The 18,244-nt window shown below is 37.3% G+C and overlaps 1 protein-coding gene across 1 annotated transcript in view; it reads left to right on the forward strand.

Annotated features, from left to right (window-relative positions):
- Positions 1-18,244, forward strand: part of LOC150092788 (protein lin-9 homolog) — a 248,894-nt gene that overhangs the window by 87,984 nt on the left and 142,666 nt on the right. Inside the window, exon 7 of the mRNA XM_090414279.1 lies at positions 3,017-3,130. Within this exon, the coding sequence (XP_090270405.1) occupies positions 3,017-3,130 (114 nt within the window). The remainder of the gene's footprint in view (positions 1-3,016; positions 3,131-18,244) is intronic.

Genomic DNA, 18,244 nt, shown 5'->3' on the forward strand with positions numbered 1-18,244 from the left:
CATTTCAGCTACTTAGGCACGATTTTTACTGAAGATGGTAAATTAAATATGGAAATAAACAACAGAATCAACAAAGCTAGTATGGTAGGAAGTCAACTGAATAAATTTATATGGAATAAGAGAGAAATTAGTCAGAACACTAAATTAGCTGTATACAAGACAGTGTTAAAACCAGTTTTAACTTATGGATCTGAGAGCTGGGTCAGAAGTAAAACACTTGACCAAAGACTAGAGACTGCAGATATGAAAGTCCTGAGAAAGATTAGAGGCATGAACAGATGGCATCAATGGCAATATCATATTAAAAACGAGGATATTAGGAAAGAGCTTGACATTGTTGGCATCCAGGAATGCATTAGTAGAGCTAATCTCAGGTGGCATGGTCACTTAAACAGAATGGGCGAGGAAAGATTAGCAAAACAAGTGTTCTCTGCCAAGTTGGCAGGAAAATGACCCAGAGGAAGACCAAGATGTAGATAGATTGATATGGTACAATGTGCCTTAGTCGATCGAAATATAAGATCTGATAATGATAATATTGGAGTCTCGTCAAGTAACAGACTTTCTATCTACAATTTGTGGAAAATTGTAGATAGAAAGTTAGTAATGATGTAAATTTTTCATGTAGTACTATCATATCCTATACACCCCTTGACGGTACATGTCAGGAATTTGATGATGATGAATTAAGTAAAAAAAAATTTTAACAAAAAAAGTTATTAATGTTCTCTTAGGGTGCACACATGTGCTGTATAAGTTGTACTTCTTCATGCAACTGAATTTCGTGAAGTGAGTCCGATTTATTTTGGAAGCAGATTGTATATGATACTTCTACCTTCACCTTCTTTGTTGAAGGTGACCACTGCCATCTACTGCTAAGCAGGACACTTTCACTATATTAGTGTACATGGATTCCTGATAATCCTGTTCAGCATATCTCTTATGTGTCTGATATAGTCAATTAGTTTCCAATGTTAGCCCCACTGCAGTACATTCTGTATGCATCAGTTATCCAGAAAACCATCATGCATACACTTTCATAATTTCATGTATTATCCTATCATCCCACAACATCCATTACAGTTTTTGATGACGGTTTTTAACTATCTTTTGAAATTGTGTAGAATACAACAGTATATATAAGCTCGTAAACATCTTAAGAAAACCTTTGTCATCCTCATGGGGAGAGAGAGAGATCAAAGATTTCTTAAAATCTCCTGTCCTTCCTAAACAAACAGGCAGAGTATCCTGATATCAGAATTTAACACAAAAGTTATGAATTATTATTATTGCAAACTGAAATGGCATATGAGATCATAATTTAAGAGTGAGAATAGAAACAAGCAAAATTCGTCCACAGCCGAAAATACATGTAGAAACTTTACATAAGAAAGACTACGCAGCACTGAAATGCTTCCCGACAGTGCATAACTCCTTTGATTATAATAAATTAGAATGTATGATGCTGAACAAGATAGGATTTAGCTTATAGTACTTCTAAAACTATCTAAATCCACAGCTTATTCAGAAAGAGATTCAAATCCTGTCAGCTTCAGTACAGTTGAAAGGGAGCTAGCTGGTTTCATTCACATAGGATGACTTTTTTTTTTTCCTTTCTTTTTTTTTTTTTAAATCCCCGAAATTATGCTAACCATCTAGAAAACACATGTAGTGCAGTTTCCCCAACCTCAAAATAGCACGCTGTGGTTTGGTTTAACCAAGGCAATAAAAAAAAATACAACAAATGAGTCTAAGGAAAATATCAATAAAAAGTTATCAAAGGTGGACATTTATATACTCTAGAAACTTCACATAAGACTACACTTCACTTCCCCTCACTTTTGATAATACTGAGATCTGCACAAGATCAAATATCTCATCAACTGACTGACAGTTCTCCCAGCATGAGCACATCACATCCATACCCTCCTCCAAAAAATTAGGTGTTCTTTTTCCATGCAACTTAACTCCTAACACAGTATGAAATCCCAAATCTGTCCATCCTTAGAACATTACTGTCACATATAATATGGTGCATGAAAAATCATTTTAAAAAATGCTTGATACTATCCAGAAGAGTGAAGTAGGGTTAATTTCTCTTCCATCAGTTCACTTTCTCATAGACATCCTGTTCATCTTATGCCTCTTCTACAGGTATTTTCATATATACTAACTGCCACTATTACCCTGGTTTCATACAGGCAACTGCTGGTCAACTTCCATTTGCTTCAGACATAGTGAGCCAACTTCTCATCCTCCTCTTTCATTCTTTCTGCTTCTGTGCTTAGGAACAGTCTTTCCCACATAGGTTCCTTTTTTCTTCTTGACTGCCTGCCTATACACGCACAGTATTGATGTGCTATAGGTTTTGCAACCACTCATGCATAAGGTTGATATATAAAATAACAAAAAAAATTATTGACAAATCTAGCAGCAAACACATTATCTGTTTTTGTTTGGATTTTGTAATATGTTACCTTATTACCATATTTTAAAAGTTTTCTTAATTAATGCTAGTGTTAGCAAGTGATGTGCTGGTGGTTGAAATTATTTATCAGGTAAATTAATTTTACAGTCATCCTATTTTATGTGATTTTTATTCTGCAAAGTCCAGGTGACAGCATACAGGCCTGGTTGGCTGACTAGAATATTTTGATCCTCAAATCAGCAGTTTAGAAATTGGAATTCCACTGTCACTTGAATGTTTAAGTGGCAGAAGAACTTCACTTCTTGTTGAAATTCTTCTGAATTTCAGAATTGGCGAATTGGTGAAATTGGCCTGAAGTTGCTAGAAAAAATATCTTGTTTCTTCTCTAAAGTAGGATTTTGAATTATCTATCTCTTAGTACTAATGCACTATAGGTTCCCAATCTTTTTGTAGATGAGATTAACATAAGAACATACAATCATGAAAATCTTCACTATTCCTCATTATTTGCAATCAGTTTTTCCAGTGAAATTGCCATATGTATTTACAATTCTTTCTTTATATAAATATTATTTATTTCATTCACAGAGCAGTGATCCTCCAGAGTTGATGCCCATTTCTGCATTTGCACAAAAACATAGGCCTCGTAACATGTTCCTAACACCACCCCGTTTTATGCCAGGTTCCCCTTGGCCTCAACTTGTAAGTATCATTTATTCATCATTCTTGAATTCTTTACGTAAATAGTTGTGAAAAACAGTTAAAATTTTATGATGTATACCTATAGTTCATAACTACAAGGAATTTTAATGGATTAGTAAATCAATAGTTCATTTATATGTAGCATACGCTGCATATGTAAATACACACTATACCTCATAAAATCTCAGTAATTAGCACTCTAAAGTTTATTGATTAGCTAATGAAATTTTTGAATTTCTCTTTCAAATTTTTATTTCAATTGATATTCATTTATCTGAACTTAAATATATGCCAGTCAGTGATTTTATGAGATGGATTTCTTCTTTGTTTAAAAAAATAAAATAAAACATTCCACACATGTCATTCCATGTAATTTATCACAGTTATTTTCTCATATGCCAGGTGTAACCTTCCTTACATTTTATGATAATTCCATACTCAAGAAGTTGTTCAACTGATTGCATATCAGTACAGTTGATATGGAGAAAGAAGAAACCAGTTAACATTGAAGATTTGAAGACCTGTAAATTGTGCTCTTTAGGAGATACACAAGAAAGAGAGTCATGTTCCAAAAGACAACAGTAGAAGGGATGAATGAAGGAAAAAAGCTTTGTTCTTTCAAATTTTGGAGTTGAACTGTGAAGGATTGTTGTGTTGAATACTTGCTGCACATATTTTAACCAATTCAAAGGAGTGAAGGAAATTATCAGTGCCAGTTCTGATGGATAATGTCCATGGAAATATAAATAGAACTGCAAGCAACAGAAACTGAAAATCTGTGTGTGAGAGAGTGAAGCGGTGACAGATGGATGATTAATCAGTCGATTAATTATCTACCTCATCATCAATTTTCTAATATGTACCGTCAATGTGTATTCAGGCTACTATGACAGCATTACATGATTAACTTGACATTATCATTAATCTTCTATTAACAATTTTCCTCCAATTTAGTCTATTACTTGTCAGCACTCCAATATTGTCTAATATTTCATGCTTCTAAGTCACTTCTGACTGAAACAATTCACCTAGACCTTGGTCTGCCTCAGTCTCTTTCCTGTCATCTTGCTATCAAACACCTGCTTTGCTTACCTCAGCATCTTCATAGTGCAACTGGAAGAATGGCAGTACATCACGCCCTTCAATTGGAAAAGACCCAAGTTCGATTCTCATTCAAGAGGAATCTTTATATGGAATTTGTCAAATGAAAGTAGCAGAGTTTTCCCTCCTGGAAACTCAGGTTTTGCATCCTGCATACAGACAAATCGATCTTCAGAACACATGCAATTTACAGACAAAAATACTAGTTGTGGTGGGCAGTAGATGGCATTGGTGGTTCGGTGTAGTTGGTGGATTAACACTTTCATTGCCAAGCTGAAAATTGGAATTTCGTGTGGTGGGCAAATTTTTTTTATTTTTTTATTTAGTTAGCGACGCCCACGCGATAATGCGTGATCGGCCGTTTGGTGAGAACTCGCATCACGCAATATCGCTTGATTGGCAATGAACATGTTAAGCAGTGGAGACAGATTTGTTGAGTAGGTGCCCTCCTTTGATAAAGTGCTTTATTTCTGCCCTAACATAACTTTATTTCATAACTTAAAACTGGGTTGAACACCGTCTTATACACTTCTAGTTTGGTATTTTGGCTAATTTCTCCCTTATTCCATATAAATCTATTCAGCTGACTACCCACCATACCAGCGTTGCTTATTCTGTTGTCTATTTTTAAATTTAAGGGGTGCTTAAGGGTCAAAGCTGTATAATATAACCTCCACATAGCCTTTAAAGGAACGTGGAGATCCGACCAGGGCTTTTGACATTAATGTCCAATCCTCACCTTCTGGTGGTGCACCCTGTTAAGTATCTACCTGGATGCTGAACAAACAAGGATGGGCTGGCAATTTGAGATTTAGCTGACCAAATTGCATTCTTATTGGTTTAAACCAATAAAATGATGGTACACCACAACAGAATTTCATGCTGGCTGGGACGCCACCTAGTAAAACAAGGTCCCTGTTGTTTTTGCCAGGGAACAAGAGCGAACAGCAAACAGTCAGTTACTCGAATAAATTCTAAAACACACCCCCAACTCAACATCAGAGTTCAAGATCAGTACTATCAACATAAGAAGCCGGAATGGCAAAGAAATGGAGCTAGCTAAGGACTTGGATAAGTACCAGATCGACATAATAGGGATGACAAACAAAAAAGACAAAAATTGGCGAGATCTTTCTGAGCAATAAATACAAAATGTTATATTTAGGAAATGAGGAATAGGGTCTCATGTTGGATGCTTAATGGATTTTTTACAACACTCAAAAAGAATTAAAATAGAATTTAATACTTCCTATATTTTGTCCTAGTCACTAGGACATCTACGGGGATTAGAAAAACAATTAATGTAACATATACACAAATAACAAACAATACTGAGCCCAACCACGTGGGTGACACTAAAGTCACCCTCACTACTGAGCTTAACCACATACACAGCACTTTCCTCTCCAATGGCTACAGCGATCACAGTATCAAAAAAATAATCAACTCCTCCCCCATTCCCCGTCCTTCTCATCAACAAGATTTTAAAAATGCCATCACCATACCCTACATCCGTGGCACATCCGAAAAAATAGCCAAGATACTAAAACAGTACAACCTACACACAGCATATAAGCCCCACCACAAACTTCCTACCCTTATCCGTTCTACGAAAGATCAGCTCCCTCCTCTCTCTCTCTGCCTGGAGTTTACAAAGTACCCTGTTCCTGTAAGCTGGCGTACTTTGGACAGACAGGCAGATCAGCATCCATCCGTCTAGAGGAACACAAGTCTTACATCTTCAAACACAACTATGGCCACTCAGGCTTGGCTGACCATGTTTTGGACACCACCCACAGGGTATCATGGAAGAAAACCACCATGCTCCACCACAGCAAATTCAAGAAAGAGAGACTTTTCTTAGAAGCAGCAGCAGCAGCTCTCAAAAACCAACCAAATCTCAATAAATACAGTTGCATTAAGCTTCCGAAGATTTGGGAAACACTCATCACCCGAGTTCCCACCTTACATTCCAGGCCACTCTACCTAGATAGGACTTTAGTGTCACCCATGTGGTTGGGCTTAGTATTGTTTGTTATTTGTGTATATGTTACATTAATTGTTTTTCTAATCCCCATAGATGTCCTAGTGACTAGGACGAAATATAGGAAGTATTAAATTCTATTTTAATTCTTTTTGAGTGTTGTAAAAAACCCATTAAGCCTCTCACATGATGTCCTCACAGCACTTAAGCCTCTACACACGTATTCTAATCATCCATGGAGAAGAATTAGCATGCAAATCCAAGCAATACGGTAAGTCAAAACTACGACTATCTAGGCAACTAAATAGGCTGGCCTTTTTAAAACTATGTCGGGATACAAGAGTGATACCAAACTGCGTTAAAATGAAGATCAATTTCCATTCCAAAAAAGCACTTCATATATATAACCGTGCCAGCCGGGCATTACTCTGCGAGCAAATCCCCTCTACACGTGCTACCCTCGCAGTGACGAACGCCGCCATTGGCTCCTTACATTCAGAGCTCTCCACCGTTCTTAACCCTGAACTTTGGTCGATTCTCTCTGGCATTTCGGAAACTTCCGCACAGAGATCCAAAAAATAAAAAATAAACACATCAAGAAATATAGCAACCTTGTGAAAAACAAACCACAACCACAAATTCAACCACTCCAGACAGTAATAAACCTCTCTTCCAAATGGCTCAACGACGATGCCGTCAGCGCCCTTTGCCTCAGCCGTAATTTTGCCATCGCTCCGAAAGAAGTGCCGGTGCTTGACGTAATGGTGAACATTGAACGTGGAATTGGTCGCTTACTGTCGGAGATAGCTAACAACATCAGACTTGATGTAGCCAACATCCTCGCGCATTCTTCGCCGCCAAAAAGTAATTTATCATATGCCCAACGCACGGCTCTCCTGAAACTACGTAAAGAAAAAAGTATCGTCATCACCAGAGCGGATAAGGGTAATGCCACAGTCGTTCTTAATACCAGTGAATACAATCGTAAAATGAACATTATCCTCCGCGATCGTGCTACCTACATCCCGCTAGAACACGACCCCACAAAAACACAAGTTAAGAAACTAAAAATTTTACTCAAAAAAGTATCTTCCTGGCCCCCTGATGTCACGAAAAAACTTAAACCTTTCCGCTCCCGTCCCCCCTGAATATACGGTTTACCAAAAATCCACAAACCCAATTCCCCACTCAGGCCTATAGTAGATGCCACCAATGCACCTTGCTATAGACTATCTAAACAGCTGGCCAACTCTCTGATCCCCCTCACTGGAAGGGTCCCCTTCCTATATAAAAAACTCAACCCACTTTAAAACCCTCACAGAAAATTTAACCTTGAATAAGACAGACATATTGGTAAGCTTTGATATCTCCTCTTTGTTTACCAATATTCCCTTAATTGACACCTTATCTCTCTTAGAAAACGTTTTTCCCTCTGACATCTTAGATCTCTTTTCCTTTGCCATTAACTCTGGGTATTTCTCTTGGAACAACAAAATCTACAAGCAGATAGAGGGAACTGCCATGGGTTCCCCCCTCTCACCCCCCCCTGCCAATTTCTATATGAAAGATTTCGAAAAACGAGCCATAGACTCAGCCCCACTCAAACCTTCTATCTGGCTAAGATCTTTGGCCTCATGGCCCAGACACGTTAGACTCCTTCCTCAGTCATCTCAATAGTCTACATCCAAGAATCCAGTTCACTATGGAAAAGGAAAAGAACAATTGTTTACCCTACCTAGACACCTTAGTCACACGCCTGCCTAATGATACACTTACCCTCACCGTATACAGAAAACCCACACACACAGGCAGATACATTCACAAACTCTCCCACCGCCCTCACTGCTGAGCTTAACCACATACACAGATAGAGGGAACTGCCATGGGTTCCCCCCTCTCACCCCCCCTTGCCAATTTCTATATGGAAGATTTCGAAAAACGAGCCATAGACTCAGCCCCACTCAAACCTTCTATCTGGCTAAGATATGTAGATGATGTGTTCTCTATTTGGCCTCATGGCCCAGACACGTTAGACTCCTTCCTCAGTCATCTCAATAGTCTACATCCAAGAATCCAGTTCACTATGGAAAAGAACAATTGTTTACCCTTCCTAGACACCTTAGTCACACGCCTGCCTAATGATACACTTACCTTCACTGTATACAGAAAACCCACACACACACAGGCAGATACATTCACAAATTCTCCCACCACCCCTCTCAACAATATGGCATTATTAAAACTCTTACTAAGAGAGCCCACAATCTTTGTTCCAGTGGAACCGCCCTCACTACTGAGCTTAACCACATACACAGCACTTTCCTCTCCAATGGCTACAGCGATCACAGTATCAAAAAAATAATCAACTCCTCCCCCATTCCCCATCCTTCTCGTCAACAAGATTTTAAAAATGCCATCACCATACCCTACATCCGTGGCACATCCGAAAAAATAGCCAAGATACTAAAACAGTACAACCTACACACAGCATATAAGCCCCTCTGCAAACTTGCTACCCTTATCCGTTCTACGAAAGATCAGCTCCCTCCTCTCTCTCTGCCTGGAGTTTACAAAGTACCCTGTTCCTGTAAGCTGGCGTACTTTGGACAGACAGGCAGATCAGCATCCATCCGTCTAGAGGAACACAAGTCTTACATCTTCAAACACAACTATGGCCATTCAGGCTTGGCTGACCATGTTTTGGACACCACCCACAGGGTATCATTGAAGAAAACAACTATGCTCCCCACAGCAAATTCAAGAAAGAGAGACTTTTCTTAGAAGCAGCAGCAGCAGCTCTCAAAAACCAACCAAATCTCAATAAATACGGTTGCATTAAGCTTCCGAAGATTTGGGAAACACTCATCACCAGAGTTCTCACCTTACATTCCAGGCCACCTACTACTGCCCTTAGAGGGCGCTCTACCTAGATAGGACTTTAGTGTCACCCACGTGGTTGGGCTTAGTATTGTTTGTTATTTGTGTATATGTTACATTAATTGTTTTTCTAATCCCCGTAGATGTCCTAGTGACTAGGACAAAATATAGGAAGTATTAAATTCTATTTTAATTCTTTTTGAGTTGGAGGCTTAATGGATTTTTTGTAAAAAATCCATTAAGCCTCCAACATGATGTCCTCACAGCACTTAAGCCTCTACACACGTGAGGAATAGGGTGGATGTTCCAATAATTCATAGTGCGGAACCCTCATCATCATCAAATTCCTGACATGTATCCTCAAGGAGTGTACAGGATATGATAGTACTACATGAAAAATTTACAACATTACTAACTTCCTATCTACAATTTTCCTCCAAATCAGTCTGTTACTTGTCAAGACTCCAAAATTATCACATCTTATATTTCTGTCGTCTAAAGCACTTTGTACCATATCAATCCACCTATATCTTGGTCTTCCTCTGGGTCATTTTCCTGCCAACCTTTCCTCACCCATTCTGTTTAAGTGATCATACCACCTGAGATTAGCTCTGCTAATGCATTCCTGAATGCTGACAATTTTAAGTTCTTTCCTAATATCCTCGTTTTTAATATGATATTGCCATTGATGCCATTTGTTCATGCCTCTAATCTTTCTCAGGACTTTCATATCTGTGGTCAAGTGTTTTACCTCTGACCCAGCTCTCAGATCCATAAGTTAAAACTGGTTTGAACACTGTCTTGTATACAGCTAATTTGGTGTTCTGACTAACTTCTCTCTTATTCCATATAAATTTATTCAATTGACTTCCTACCATACCAGCTTTGTTGATTCTGTTGTCTATTTCCATATTTAATTTACCATCTTCAGTAAAAATCCTGCCTAAGTAGCTGAAATGTTTTACTTGTTCCCCAAGTAAAACATTTCAGCTAATCGTTGAAAATGTCAACTTTGTTGACATTTTCAACGATTCTGCCTATTTTCATTGTCTTTGTCTTTTTAATGCTGACCTTCATACCATACCTATTACAACAGTTATTCAATTAAGTCAGGGAATCTTGCAAACTTGTAGCGGATTTATTTAGAAGTATAACATCATCTGCATAAAGCAAAGAGCTGACATTAACATCTCCAATTCTGATATCATGTTTTATACCACTTTCCTTCATAATATGATCCATATAGATAATGAATAGCAGAGGGGATAATGTACACCCTTGTCTCACACCAGATTTAACATTAAACCATCTTCCTGTACTTCCTTCAATTCTAACTGGTGACTTACAACTCAAATGAAGACTAAGTATTGCTTGATATAATGCCCCATTGACACCATATAACTGTAGCGTATTGAATAGCTTCTCTCTTGGCACCTTGTCATATGCCTTTTCCAGATTGACAAAACTTAAATACAGATCTTTGTTATATTCTCGTGCTTTCTCAGCTAATTGTCGTAAAGTGATGATCTGATCCTGACAGCCTCTATTTGGCCTGAATCCAGCTTGTTCTTCACCAAGCTTTTCTTCTACAATTCTTCTCAGCCGTTTCTCAAGAATACTTGCATAGATCTTGCCAGGAACTCAGTACGGAAATACCTCTGTAATTCTCACATTCAGTTATATTTCTCTTTTTATATATGGGTACTATTAGAGCTCTACTCTAATCATCAGAAATTCGTCCTTCTGTCCAGGCTTTCTGAACTATGCAGTGCAGCCACTGTAAGACTTTTATACCACCGTACTTCAGCATTTCTGGTCGAATATCATTACTCCTGCTGGCTTTCCACATTTCAAGCCTTTGATGGCTTTTTCTACTTCAAGTAATTATTATTATTACGGGTATCTCAATGGAGTCAGTAGACTCATTGCGGGAGACCCAAACTAGCAAAACAATATCTGTCATATTTCTTCTTGAATTAATTTACAGACGAAGAGTCACAACTAAGTCAGGCAATGAATTTCACTCATTCACCACCCTCCAGGCAAAAAACCTTGTTCTGACACCTTTGTTAACCACAGTCTTCTTTAATTTCCAGAGATGACCTCTTGTTCTTCCATCACTATCACACAGCTGAAACATTTCCCCTGCATCAATCCTATAAAAACCTTTCAGTAATTTGAATGTTTCTATCATATCCCCTCTTCTTCGCCTATTAACCAATCTCTGCAATCCACAAGCTCTCAATCTATCAGTGTAGGGAGCATTTTTTATATCACTCACCAACTTGGTCACTCTTCTCTGAACCCTCTTCACAGCCTCCTCATCTCCAAGGAATCCAGGTGACCAGACCTGAGCACAGTAATCCAAATATGGAAGTATCAATGCTTTATAAAGGGGAATAATAACCTCTTTATCTCTGGATGTCAGTGTGTTCCTCAACAACCAAGTAATCCTATGTGCAATCTTGGACACCTTAGCAATGTGTCCTCTGAACTTCATCTCCCTATCTACCAATACCCCTAAGTCCCTAGCCTCATCAATCTCTTGGAGTACCTTTCCATCGATGTAGTACACAGCTGGTAATCTTTTAATCCCAAAATGCACGACTTTACACTTTTCCACATTGAACTGACATCCCTTATCTTTTGCCCATTTTACCAGCTTATTTAAATCCTCCTGCAAACTTTCAACATCAGCTTGATTTTTTATTGCACTACACAACTTTGCATCATCAGCAAACAACTGAATATCTTCCTTTAAGCCATTTCCTATATCATTTATATACAAATTAAAGAACATTGGCCCAAGCACAGAGCCCTGAGGCACACCACTGGTCACCTGCCTCATTCTGGACTCGACTCCTCCATACACCACCTTATGGTATCTCTCCCTAAGCCATTCTCCTATCCATATCACCAATTTAATATCCATTCCCATCTGCTCCAATTTGCGTAACAGTGTTCTATGGGGTATCCTCTCAAAAGCCTTAGCAAAATCCAGAAGTACCACTGTGTAGCCAGTTCCTTTGTCCAACTTGTTATTCTATTATGAATAGTTAATAGATTGCTAAGGCAGAATCTACCTTTAACAAAACCATGTTGGCCTCTATAGAGTATCATATCCTGATCCACCCATTCTTGAATTTTGTCTTTAACCAATTTTTCCAATACTTTTACCACTACTCCTGAGATGGTGATTGGTCTGTAATTAAATACCGCATTGTCCTGATGAAAGATGATTATTTTCTTCTGCAAACTGGGTCTTTTCTCACGAATTTGTTCATCTAGTCTGGTTAAAAGATTGGAATAATATTCCCCGGTTACTCTTTTACTCTTTTGAAGATAATTAATAAACCAATGTCTTTAGCATTCCAAAACACCAATGCCATGACTTTTCTTGCTGATGGAACCGACTTTGTCCTCTTTGGCACTGAACAATCAGCTTCTGTCCACTGTTTTACTGCTATTTGGATTCTGGTATGCAATGGTGAATCATAGTCTCGTTCATCGTAATAAATTGACACACAAAATCAGTTTTATTCTTGTTAAAACGCTCCAAGCACTGTTCAGAGATTATCATGCGAGTGCGTTTTTGATCTGCTGTGAGCAAGTGAACCCATCTTACGCAAATTTTTTTCATTTGCAATTCTTCATGCAAAATATATCCTACATGTTCTTTTGAAATGCCTATAGTTCAGCAATTTCACGCACTTTGATTCGCCGGTCATCCAATATCATGTCGTGCATGTGATCAATGATTTCTGGTGTTGTTACACTTTTTGGACGTCCTACATGTGGATCATCTTTAAGGCTAGTACAGTCATGTTTAAACTTGGCAGCCCATTTCTTAATTGTTGAAAACGAAGTAGAAGAGAGCTCATAAACTTTTATGAACTTTGAATGAATTTCTTTTTTTGCTAAATCTTCTTTTTCAAAGAATTTTATAACCGCATAATGATCATTTTTATCCATTTCAAGGGATACAGACAGGTATCTAAAACAAACTACTTGATAGAGTGACTTGCAGTTTCACATGGATGCTTACATGTACCAACTTAGAAAAAAAAATCTTGCCATTTATGGTCGAGGCCAAGAACTTTTCAGACCACCCTTGTAGCTAAAGAAAAGTCATGGGAAGACTTTGGTAAAATATAGAAAATAAATATCAAGAAGGTGGCAAAATATTCTGGAGGTTGTTGAAAAAGCACAGAAATGGAGGAAAGAGTGCTGTAAAAGGAATGCAGCACTCTTTCCTTCAACTTCTGTGCTTCTTCAACTGATAAAGGTGACATGAAAACTGGAGAAAAAGATATCCTTGAAGTATGGAGTAATTACTTCGAAAAATTGCTAAATGAAACAATCGGTGACAGCATAGCGGTAATAAACTCTGACCAGGCATGCAATCAGGGATACATATCCATACTTGAAGTAGAAAAAGCCATTAAAAGCCTGAAATTTAGAAAGGCGGCTGGTGTAGATGATATTCGACCAGAAGTTATCAAGTATGGAGGTATAAAAGTCTTACAGTTGCTGCACTGCATAGTTCAGAAGGCCTGGACAGAGGAATGAATTCCAGATGATAGGAGTAGAGCTCTCATAGTATCCACATATATATAAAAAGGGAAATAAAACTGACTGTGAGAATTACGGAGGTAATTCTCTGCTGAGTGTTCCCAGTAATATTTAAGCCAGTATACTTGAGAAACGGTTGAGAAGGATTGTGGAAAGGAAGCTTGGTGAAGAACAAGCTGGATTCAGGCCAAATAGAAGCTGTCAGAATCAGATTTTCACTCTATGACAAATTGTTGATTTCTCAACAATTTGTCATAGAGTGAAAATATAACAAAGATCTGTACAGTAAAACCCCGAAGTTACGTGGTAGGTGGGACCAATAAAAAGCGCTTAAGTCGAATTCGCGTAACTCGAGGTATAATTTTGCATTCAATTTATATATACAAACATACAATTGGGACCAAAGGTTTACAAAAACACCTATATTTTTTAAGAAATATAATCATAATTGTAGTTTTTCATACATAAAAAAAAGTAAGTTATTTTGATGTCGATGGTTTCATAAAATCTAATAGCATAATATCTTTTTCTTCTCACGCAAAATTTCTTCATAGCAAGCTAATGATTTTTTTATTCCTTCCCTTGTGGCTACAATTCGTTCCTCGTTAGAATCTATGTCCTCCAAAATCTGTAAACCTTTCTTTTATGATTGTTCTTACTGTGGATTCCTGTAGATCGAACTTCTTTGCTAGCTCACAAATTTTCATTCCGCCTTCAAAATCCTTAATAATATTGAGTTTTGTTTCCAAAGTCAATGTTTTTCTTTTCTTGCTAGCTGTAGAAGAATTGGACTTGCTTCTTTTGGATGACATTATTATTTTTTATGTGATAAAATTTTTATCAAGAACATAACATTAAACAATCGCAAGGTTTGTAGACTATAAAAATCGTGTATGAATGGAGACCGCGCGAAACACGTCAGTGCTTGTTCACAACATGTGCAGCCGGCGCCCGAAAGATATGACCAGTGGTGAGGCGGGATGGGAATATGTACATATACGAAACCACGTAATTCCGGATTAGCTTAAGTCGGGGTATGACTGCATTTAAATTTTGTAGATCTGGAAAAGGCGTATGACAAGGTGCCAAGAGAAAAGCTATTCAAAACGCTACAGTTGTATGGTGTCGAGGGCATTACATCAAGCAAAACTTAGTCTTTATTTGCATTGTAAGTCAGCAGTTAGAATTGAAAGACGTTCAGGAACATGGTTTAATGTTAAATCTGGTGTTAGACAAGGATATACATTATCCCCTCTTTTATTCATTTTTTATATGGATCACACTATGAAAGAAAGTGGCATTAAACCTGATATCAGAATTGGAGATGTTAATCTCAGATCTTTACTTTATGCAGATGATGTTACACTTCTAAATAAATCCAGTACAAGTCTGCAAATTTCCCTGAATAAATTGAATAACTCTTGTAATAGATTTGGTATGAAGGTCAGCAATTGAAAATATCAACTACATTGTAAATGGAGAACCTATAGAACAAGTAAAACATTTCAGCTACTTAGGCATCATTTTTAGTGAAGATGGTAAATTAAATATGGAAAATAGACAACAGAATCAACAAAGCTAGTATGGTAGGAAGTCAACTGAATAAATTTATATGGAATAAGACAGAAATTCATCAAAACACTAAATTAGCTATGCACAAGGCATTGTTCAAACCAAATTTTAACTTATGGATCTGAGAGTTGGGTTAGAAGTAAAACACTTGACCAAAGACTAAAGACCGCAGATATGAGAGTCCTGAGAAAGATTTGGGGCATGAACAGATGACATCAATGGCAATATCATATTAAAAATGAGGATATTAGGAAAGAACTTGACATTGTCAGCATCCATGAATGCACTAGCAGAGCTAATCTCAAGTGGTATGGTCATTTAAGCAGAATGGGAGAGGAAAGATTAGCAAAACAAGTGTTCTCTGCCAGGTTGGCAGGGAAAAGACTCAGAGGAAGACCTCAGATATAGATCGATTGATACGGTAAAAAAGTGTCTTAGAAGATAGAAATGTAAGATCTGATAATGTTGGAGTCTTGACAATTAACAGATTGATTTGGAGGAAAATTGTAGATAGGAAGTTAGTAATGATGTAAAATTTTCATGTAGTACTATCATATCCTGTACATCCCTTGATGGTGCATGTCAGAAATTTGATGATGATGATTTCTAAATTTAATCTTCCCTGAAAACTGTGTGTATATAGCTGAAATATTTTACTTTTTTTTTTATAGGTTCTCCATTGAGAATGCAACTGAAGTTTTCGATGTTCCTATGTATTTTTATAGTTTTGGTTTTTTTATTGCTGATATGCAGTTTAGTTAGAGAATCCTTGAAACTTGCACTGGATGTATATGGAAATACATTATCATCTGCCACAGTAAAGAGCTAAGTTTAATATCTTCCATTCTAATATCATGGTTTAATGTCACATTCTTTCATAATGTGATTCATATAGGTGGTGATATGCATCCTTGTCTTATTATTGATTTTACATCAAACCATCTTCCTGATATTTTCATGAATTCTAACTGTTGGCTTATCAACTTAAATATAGACTATGTATTGGTCTGTATAATGTTCCATTTACCCCATACAACTGTAGTTTTTTAAATGCTTTTCTTTGGTACAGATTTTCTGAAGTAAAGATTCTTGTAATATTCCCATGATTTCTCAATTATTTGTCATTAAGTGAAAATCTTATCTTGAGAACCTTTATTTGGCCTGAACTCAGCTTCTTGTTCTCCATGTTTCTTTTCCATAATTTTTCTCAACCACTTTTCAAGTATGCTTGCATAAATCTTATCTTGAACACTTAGTAGAGAAAGATTCCTCTGTAATTTTCACATTCAGCTTTATTTCCTTTTTTATAGATGGGAACTATGTGAGCTCTACTCTAATCATCTGAAATTCAACCTTTTGACTAGGTCTTCTGAGTCATGCAGTGTAGCCATTGTGAAACTTTTATACTTCCATACTTAAGCAGTTCTGGTTAAATATCAGCTGCCTTTCCACAATTCAATTTTTTGGTGACTTTTTCTACCTCAAGTAATGATATTTACTGTGCTTTGCATTCCTCTTGAAAATATTCTACTATGGTTCTGTCACTGTTTGGTTCATTTAACAGTCTTTTAAAGTAATTACTCCAGACATCTAGGATATTTCTATCTTCAGTTTTCATATCACTTTTATCATCTGTAATATCTTTTACAATACTTTTTCCTCTATTTTCTAAGCTATTTTCAATAGCCTTTAGATTATTATTATTATTTATATGGGCACTTCGTGGATTTAAGACTCACTGTAGGAGACCCACTCTATCCAATCCGTTAACACAATACCTATCATATATTTCCTTAAATCTATTCAATGTTAGGGCATTCACAACCAATTCTACTCATTCACCATCCTAGTCTGCCACCCTTACTAACCATACTCTTAGACAGCTTCCAAGTGTGAATCCTTGTTTCCAAATTTCTTCTGAGTTACTCTTATAGTGTCCCTTTAATAACTTATAGTTTTTATCACATCCCCCCCTCCCTCTCTTCCCTGTTACCTAAACTCTGCAACCCACACACTCTTAGTCTATCCTCATAGGCAATATTCCACAGACCTGTCACTAGCTTGGTCACTCGTCTCTGAATCTTCACCACCACCACCTGATACCCAAGAAATGCAGGTGACCAAATCTGTGCACAGTAGTTAACATGTGGCCAAATCATAGCCTTATAAAGAGGAATAATAACCTTCCTATCTTTACTTGTCAATGTGCTCTTCAGCATCCAAGTAATCCTCTGAGCTATTTTGCCATCTCTGCATCATCTTGGTCACCTATTTCGTAATGAAAAATATAAGAAACTTCAATTGATTATAAAAGGGAAGATAAATGGAAGAAGAGGACAAGGAAGACAAAGAAAATCTTAGCTGGCAGACAGTGGACTGAGGATCGCTCAAAATTTGCCAAGGTGGTCACTGACCTCTGATAGGAGATGGCACTCAATGAAGAAGATCCACCATCATCATCAATTTCCTCTGAACTAGTACCATCAATATGATAGGAAGTATGTAATCTTTTCATCCCAAAGTATGTTACCTTACATTGTACAATACTGAATTGACAATCATCACCTTTGCCCGCACTACCAATTTATTTAAATCATCTTGTAAGATATCTACATCACCTTTATCAATTATTGCTCTCCCTTGTTTTGTATCATCGTTGAACAACTGAATGTCCCCATTCAAATTTGCTATATCATTAATATGCAAATTGAAGAGTAGTGGTCCTAGTACAGAGCCTGGGCACTCTACTAGTCACCCTCATTCGCCCTGATTCCACTCCACCATACACCACCTTCTGATGTCTATCAGCAAACCTCTATCCATGCCACCAGCCTTGTATCCGTTCCCATTTGTTCCAAATTACATAATAGTTTTTCATGTAGTATTCTGTCGAATGCCTTTACAAAGTCCAGCAGTATCATGGTGTAGCAATTTCCTTTATCCAATTCTGCTGTCACCTTATTATAAAATGCAATAAATTACTGAGGCAGAACCTACCTTTTACAAAG

This window comes from Typopeltis vanoorti, chromosome 25 (assembly GCF_054136105.1).
Source record: "Typopeltis vanoorti isolate ZY-2024b chromosome 25, IOZ_Tvanoo_1.0, whole genome shotgun sequence".
NCBI classification, from domain to species: domain Eukaryota; kingdom Metazoa; phylum Arthropoda; class Arachnida; order Uropygi; family Thelyphonidae; genus Typopeltis; species Typopeltis vanoorti.